Here is a 7,638-nt window from a genome sequence, read left to right as displayed (position 1 = left end):
TAAAAAAAATAATTGTGTGGATCAAAATATAATGGCTTTATACCCCAGTCTAGTTGGTGGCGGTAATGCAACATACATTGGATGCCATCTGCCGTTAAACCTCACCGAAGAAGAAGGTTTGGGTCCAGTGGTAGCAAAGATATTTCTAACTAACCCAAGATAATTCATCTGTGTCGTTTACAGTGGAAGCAAATGAAGCATTGTGGGCAGAACAAGCAAGGAGGTGGGTAAAAGCGAAGCACGAACTATCGAGATCCTATTGGCGCGTTGTAGCATATATTTGCATATTTCCATTTAGGAACGCCTCCTCTAAAGTGGGTGTGTAAACAAACTAATTTCGACCGTGCACTCCTTCTAAACATAGCATTTTTTTTTTTTATTGGGAAAAAGTGAAAAGTATATAAACCTTAGTGCACTGTGTTCGTAACACATTTTAGTTTGGGAACATAAAAATGAATTGAGATCAGATGTTTCATCGATTAGAAAATTAGCAGAACGTTGGACCAGTTTAACCGACTTCCATCCATTCCAACGACCCGCGACTGGACTTCCTCTCACTACCATGTTTGGTGGTGAAAAAAACATTCTTATCAGATTTATGGCCCTTGTGAGGTGTCTGGGTTACCCCTTCAGTCTGTGGTGCTGATAGTAGTTTCAGCATCCAAGGAGGCGGGGTAAGGAATGGAACAGCGGAAGATTCAAAATGGACGAAAACATAAGGTAGGCATATCATCTAACAATTGTGACCGCCAAACTGTTTGCACTGTGCATGATAACATAATTACACTCATTATGTGGACATGACTGTTGCTATCTCTCAGATACGCCTAATGTTACTCAACCGGCTGGAGAGAGATTTTACTAGCAACTAGCTAGCTAACTTCCCTAGCCATCTAGCTAGCTACGTTCGTTACTATCCAGCTACATACTTGATCGTTATAATGGGTTTGCAAATTGGTACTTCCAAGAGTTAGTTGCTTGTTGGCTCTTTGACACATCAGACCTGAACATTTCTTTTTAGGTAACATTAAGTAGTTAATTAGTTACTAAACAATAACAACCAGACTATTTGTCTCCACTCTCTCCCCTCCCACCCCGGATGGACCGTGTGCAGTGTAGTGAACTCTCAGGACCCTGCACCACAGCCGGTCATCTTCAACCCAGACTTCTTTGTGGAGCGTCTGAAACATGAGCGTCCCCAGGTGTTCACCGAGCTGGTCCTCAGTAACATCACCAGGCTCATAGACCTGCCAGGGGATGAGTTTGCCCAGCTCACAGGAGAGGCAGACCCCAGACTGCCCACAGCACACACAGGCTTCCTACGCTCTTTCAACTTCCTCAAACGCAAAGGTGAATTAACCATAATGTTGTGTACTGTTGGTGTTTACATACTGGAGAGGGAATGCAAAACAACGACGCTGGACAGAGTGGAATCAGGTGTATCAAAAGGCAATTTATTGATTGTTTATATAACAGTACTCTACACACACACACTGAGGTCTTTTGCATAGTTTGCAGTCTGCATTTCAAATGTGTAGTGAATGGACAGTACAGGACATCTTTTTTTGTGGTGATTTCCAGGTAAAGGAGTGGTTTTTGGTGCTCCTCTGACAGAGGAGGGCATAGCACAGATCCACCAGCTGATTGAATACCTCAGCAAGAGTGAGTTCTACAGTTATGCCATCTTTACAACCTCACCTTTCAGCCTGCATCTAGAAAGAAACATATAATTTGCTTTCTCAACGTTTTGTAGAAGTGTTCTAATTTTACCAGTTCATGTCCTATTTCTGTCCTCAAAATCCTGGCAGGAGCACCTAATAGGCATTCTGTGTGTTATTTTCTGGCCCAGTCTGTCTAGTGTTAATATCTCGTCTTTAAGTCTGAGCGCTGAATGAGTGAGTAGGTATGAGCTCATGGTCTATTTCCTGCTCTAGTGATGTCAACGTCTGAAAGTGGACACTGGGATAGAGCAGGGGAGTCAATAATTCAACTGAAAACACTTTACTCGCTCCTTTTTTCTGTTTCTGTCTGTTCTCTCCTCTATTTTGCATTTCTGTTTGCCCCCCCCCCATTCACTCGCCACTGCTTTTCTCACTCTCACACACCTAATTATCTCTTCCCCTTATCTCTATCCATCTGTAATCCCTGTCTCTCAGACCTCCATGTGGAAGGGTTGTTCCGTGTGCCAGGCCACAGCCTGCGGCAGGCGGCCCTGCGGGAGATGTTGAACGCCGGGACAGAGATAGACCTGGAGACTGGGGACTTCCATCCTAATGATGCTGCCACCCTGCTTAAAGCATTCCTAGGAGAGCTGCCTGAACCCCTACTCACACACAGACACTACCACGCCTATCTGAAGATAGCAGGTAACATACACAACAAGCCATATAACCTAAATATACACAAGTACACCCCCTCCCCTTGCCCTCAGAACAGCCTTAATTTGTTTGGGCAAGGACTCTACAAGGTGTCGAAAGCGTTCCACAGGAAGGCTGGCCAATGTTGACTCCAATGCTTCCCACGTTTTTTTCAAGTTGGCGGAGTGTCCTTTGGGTGGGGGCCTGTTCTTGATAAACACAGGAAACTGTTGAGTGGAAAAACCAAGCCGCGTTGCAGTTCTTGACACAAACCGGTGTGTCTGGTACCTACTACCATACCCAGTTCAAAGGCACTTAAATCTTTTATCTTGCCCATTTACCCTCTGAATGGCACACATGCACAATCCATGTCCCAATTGTCTCAATGTTTTAAAATCCTTTAACCTGTCTCTGTCTTCATCTACACTGATTTGAAGTGGATTTAACAAGTGACATCAATAAGGGATCATAGCTTTCACATGGATTCACCTGGTTCACCTGTCTTGGACAGAGCAGGTGTTCTTAATGTTTTGTATGCTCAGTGTAAGTGTTACATTTTTAACTATTTGTGGATGCAAGTCTGCCAAAAACCAAACGTTATGAAAATAGGGGTGATTATCTCCAGAGCTGACCCAGTTTGATGAGAAGGGGAACAAGACTTCAGTGCCGGATAAGGAGCGTCAGATCGAGACCTTCCAGCTGCTGTTCATGCTGCTGCCTCCAGCCAACTACAGTCTGCTTAAACTGCTCTTGGACCTGCTCTACCACACTGCTCGCAACCAGCACAACAACAAGATGTCTGCCATCAACCTGGCCACCATGGTGGCTCCACACATCATCTGGCCCAAACATGTACGTCTTGTTCAAACCAAAGTTTATTGGTCGTGACACCGTTTAGTAGATGTTATAGCGGGTGCAGTGAAATGCTTATGTTACTAGCTCCTAACAATGCAGTAAAATGCCAAACCAAACAATCACTTTCCTTTCTCCCATTAGTTGATTATTGTTGTCTCTTCTCATTAGTATTGTGTGTCTTTTCCAGGTGCAAGCCAGTGACCTCCAGGGGAATATTAAGAAGCTAAACAACTCTGTGGCTTTCCTCATCAAGCACTCACAGAAACTCTTCAGGGTGAAAATTGACTGGCTAGCATTCATTCTCCAGTAGACATTTTTAATCAATATCCCTATTCATTACCCTCCCCTCTGTCGCACTCAATCATCTGGGTTCTGGAACAATAACTGTCTGGGGATTTTCACCTGAGTCAATACTGTGTCTGCATCAGTCAATCATTTCACATGTCAATCACAGTTTGGTCGCCTGAAACCTGTGAGTTTTGTTTGTCTAAACAATGACAAAGGTGGTAATTGTCTGTGTTTTTCCTCAAGGCTCCTGCGTATGTCAAAGAACTCGCCCGCATGCATTTTAAAGGATCAACCACCTCCCAGTTTACGGTGAGTACACTACAGAAACTCTGTAGTTGATTTCCATCACTATTTGACTGTGTTGGGCAACCTAAATCGATCATATCTTCTATCAGGGAATATCTCAAACTCAGCGAAGACCTGTTATCAATTCACTCCTCTCCTCCCTACCAGGATGGCCTGGGTCTGTGTGGTGGGGGTGCTCACCCCTCCCCCTCTAAGAGGGCTGGTGGGGCTGTGACGTGTACAGACGGGACCACCAGCAGTAACACACACACTGAGCTGGCCCTCAGAGAGCTTTACCAACAGGTCAGCAGCATGCCTGAGTCTGCCAAGAAGAAGAAACTCATCAGACAGGTGGGACACACACATGCCTACACCTGTATTTGCAGAATGTGCAGAAATAATGAGTGTTTGGCCAAAAGGGTGGCAGGTAGCCTAGCGGTTAAGAGCGTTGGGCCAGTAACCGAGGGGTCGCTGGGTCAATTCCCTGAGCCGACTAGGTGAAAAATCTGCCAACGTGCCCTTGAGCAAGGCACTTAATTCTAATTGTTCCACGGTCACCATCAATAATGGCTGGCCGTGACCCCACTCTCTCAAGGTTTCTCGGGGAGTGGAATATGCAAAAAAACAAACATTTCACATGCATATAATACACACTTGTGAATAGGATAAATGTACGGACCCACCTAATTATTGTCATTATTATTAAGACTTTCGCTGTTTTTGTGTGTTGTGTAGTTTGCTAAGCAGATCCCTGGGACGCCTTTGAGTGACCAACAGACACTGTACTCGAATAGGAAACATCGCCCCTCACGCTCCTTTGGAGGAATCAGGGTATCGTCAATTATTTAAAATAATAGCTAAATGTTCTGTCAATCCCAGGAAGATGTTAGACAGGATGTGTGATTTTGAAAGCTATGTTTGTGTGTGTACCAGAGGAGAGCGTTAGGTACCCAGGGCCCGGTGGAGAAGTCTAGCAGTAGCCTGGTGACTCCAGGATCCAGCAGCTCAGCAGACAGACAGGAGAAGGAGGACAGCAGCTTTGGATGGGTAAGTACTATACACCACTCCATAGCTGAGTCACTGTATGTGTGCGTAATAGGAACGGTATAGTGAAGTGTTACTTTGTCTCAGGTTCAAACCAAACAAATGAAACTGTCTGTTTACCTGGTTAGCAGCATGATTCACAGCTATAAACCTGTCACCAGTGGGTGACTGCGTCGTTCTCCCCATTTACTAATATGATGATAATGGTAGAATATGGTCATAATATGGTAATTTAGAGTGACATATATGCAGGGCTCCAACCCACGGTCCTGGTGAGCCAGTTAAACCATGACTACTGCGTTGTGGTATGGATGGAGTGTATTACCATTAGCTCACCAACCAGTGGCTAACCACAGGGCAAACTCCCTCCCTCAACTCTCTCCAATGGGGTTTATTTGAGTGACATTGTCGGATGGGTTTGGCACCAAGGTTAAGTAGAACGGACATAACTCTGAAATACATGAGGTTGTTCTCTCTCTTTTCTCTCAGGATTCCTCGTCTCTTAAAAGGATGTGCTTCTCGCCAACGCAGGAGACGTCGGTCTAGCAGTCAGCTCAGCTCATCCACAACTTTCTCCTCTCACTCTCAAAAACATTTCTCTAACTTGGTTTTAAAATGAAACTTTTAACAAACAGGGAGACACCCTGAGAGAGTTAAACAGTCAAGTCATTTACAAGCCAAATAATCTGTTGTCTTAAAAGCAGTAGAACCATGTAGACCAGTAAATTAGTTTTCATCTCTTCCTTGTTCTGTTTGGAAAGACACAACACATGTACACCTCGGTCATTCTGGTCAAGTAGGAGTTAGAATGACTAGAAAAACCAGTGAGAACCAATTGAAAACCCACATTTTTGTGGTTTAAACATTTGCATGTGTTTTGAGTTAGTTACTACTGTGTAGAGCATGCCATGTGGACAAACATGGTCTCAGGTAGGTAGAAGTAAGCTGGATCTATACGGAGTTTGCGCTGGTTTGTAGTAAACGTTTAAGCTAAGCAAAGTGTGTTGAGTGCCTTAAAATGATATTAGCAAAGTAGTAAAGTTAATGTGTGATGCATTATATTAAATTGAATCTTTATTTAAGCCTAAGTCCCATTGAGATAGTTTAATGTATTCCAGTTGGTGTGACTGTGGAGGCAGTAGCATCGTCTAATGTGTTCAGACTGAGCAGAGATGAGTGTGAAAGAAAGATGGAGGGAGAGGTGAGTGAGAGTAAAGTCTTGGAACATGGTATGTAGGGCTATGACTGGTTTTCCTGGTCTGGTCATGTGTTAAGGAAAACCTAGTAGATGTGAATGAGACCGTAGGAGTAGCTAATGGTCTGCTGTTATTACAACTGGTGTGAACTCACTGTTGCTTTGTTTGGGAGTGTTTCTGTAGCCACGGTCTTAAACTGTCAACACTGATTTATTTTTATTTTTCTCTTTTTTTCTGTCTCTATTTAAATACTTTTTTCATTTTTACTGTGTTTGTGTTTTTAACTTTTTTCTGAGACTACAACCAAAATGTGTATTAATGGTATTTTTTTATCCACTTATGTTTTATGCAATCTGTCCTTTTTGATACTGTTACAGAAAAGGTTTTCTATGCAATCTGTTACAATATTTGTTATTTAATATCACATGTTTTTATCCATGGCCTATCTGCATTGATTCTGTTTATAGCTATTTTCAAAACCAGTCAGACATTGAGTGCTGAATCCTGACAAGATTCAACCATATCTTCACACAAATCCTCTACCAACAAGAATTTTTTATTTTTACGGAAATGTGAATAACCTATATCTGTTTCACGATTTCCTTTTTCTAGTGGCAACATTAACTTTACATTTCAGTGTCAGCGGCATTTCCATTCTACTGATCTAACTATTGAGCATCAGAATTCTGTCTGTCAAGCTGTTTCAATGTGAATGTGCTACACGTACAACAGCATGTCTGTCATTATTGGCGCTACTGTGAAGCTATGCAACAAACTGCCATTAAAATACAATGAAACAAACATCTTTATTTCCTTTGTGGTCAAATTATTTATTTATTTAACTAGGCAAGTCAGTTAAGAACACATTTTTATTTACAATGACGGCCAAACCCTCCCCTAACCTGGACGACTGGGCCAATTGTGCGCCGCCCCATGGGACTCCCGATCACCGCCGGTTGTGATTCAGCTCCAGAACGCTACAGGGTCTGTAGTGACGCCACTCGGGAGCTCTTATTGGTTGTGTGAAATATTGATAATCAATAGCGGCGCTACTGGGAAGCTATACAACAAACCGCTGTTAAAAGACAATGAAACGAACATCTTTATTTCCTTTGTGGTAAAATGTGTTATTGGTTGTGTGGAATATTGATAAAAGAGGCAATGTTTTAAACTGATACGATGTCATGCTGAAGATTGACCGTGATTGAAGATTTTATAACATGGCAAGGTTTTATGTAATGTACATGTTTGACATTTAATTCACAGGTATTTAGTGAATATTTAGTTATTTGATTTTGTCTGCTCAACTGCCTGGAACTAGTGACCGGTCTGCAGTGACCGAGTGTAGTTTCGTTTTAACCACAAGATGGAGCACTTGAGATGCAAATGCTCAGCCTTTTGTAAAGATGCCCTGAAATCACTTTAGTAGATGTTTAGTGTTAAATCTTTTCTCACAATTATTTTTCAGCTTGGAAACGTGTAGAATTTTACTTTGTTATAACTGAGATGTTCAGAAAAAATGAATGTACATTTCAATAAGAGTGTTTATCTGGTCCCTGGTAGTTTATGAAAGTGTGATATCATACACTCTCCTTACATTCCAGGAGCAAAAG

At 42.6% G+C, this 7,638-nt stretch overlaps 1 protein-coding gene across 1 annotated transcript; it reads left to right on the top strand.

Annotated features, from left to right (window-relative positions):
• Window positions 1-354: 354 nt before the first annotated feature.
• On the top strand, window positions 355-6,830 carry LOC112256742 (rho GTPase-activating protein 19). The gene is made up of 11 exons (XM_024430203.2): window positions 355-720; window positions 1,115-1,350; window positions 1,582-1,662; window positions 2,157-2,366; window positions 2,983-3,209; window positions 3,400-3,486; window positions 3,744-3,809; window positions 3,954-4,136; window positions 4,521-4,616; window positions 4,719-4,832; window positions 5,319-6,830. Exons 1-11 carry the CDS (start codon window positions 704-706, stop codon window positions 5,373-5,375), a joined length of 1,374 nt encoding a protein of 457 aa, XP_024285971.1. The 5' UTR covers window positions 355-703; the 3' UTR covers window positions 5,376-6,830.
• The last annotated feature ends 808 nt before the right edge of the window (window positions 6,831-7,638 follow it).

This window comes from Oncorhynchus tshawytscha, linkage group LG01 (genome assembly GCF_018296145.1).
Source record: "Oncorhynchus tshawytscha isolate Ot180627B linkage group LG01, Otsh_v2.0, whole genome shotgun sequence".
NCBI lineage: Eukaryota > Metazoa > Chordata > Actinopteri > Salmoniformes > Salmonidae > Oncorhynchus > Oncorhynchus tshawytscha.
Note: the sequence above shows the minus strand (reverse complement) of the source record. Positions and strands in the feature narration are given on the sequence as shown.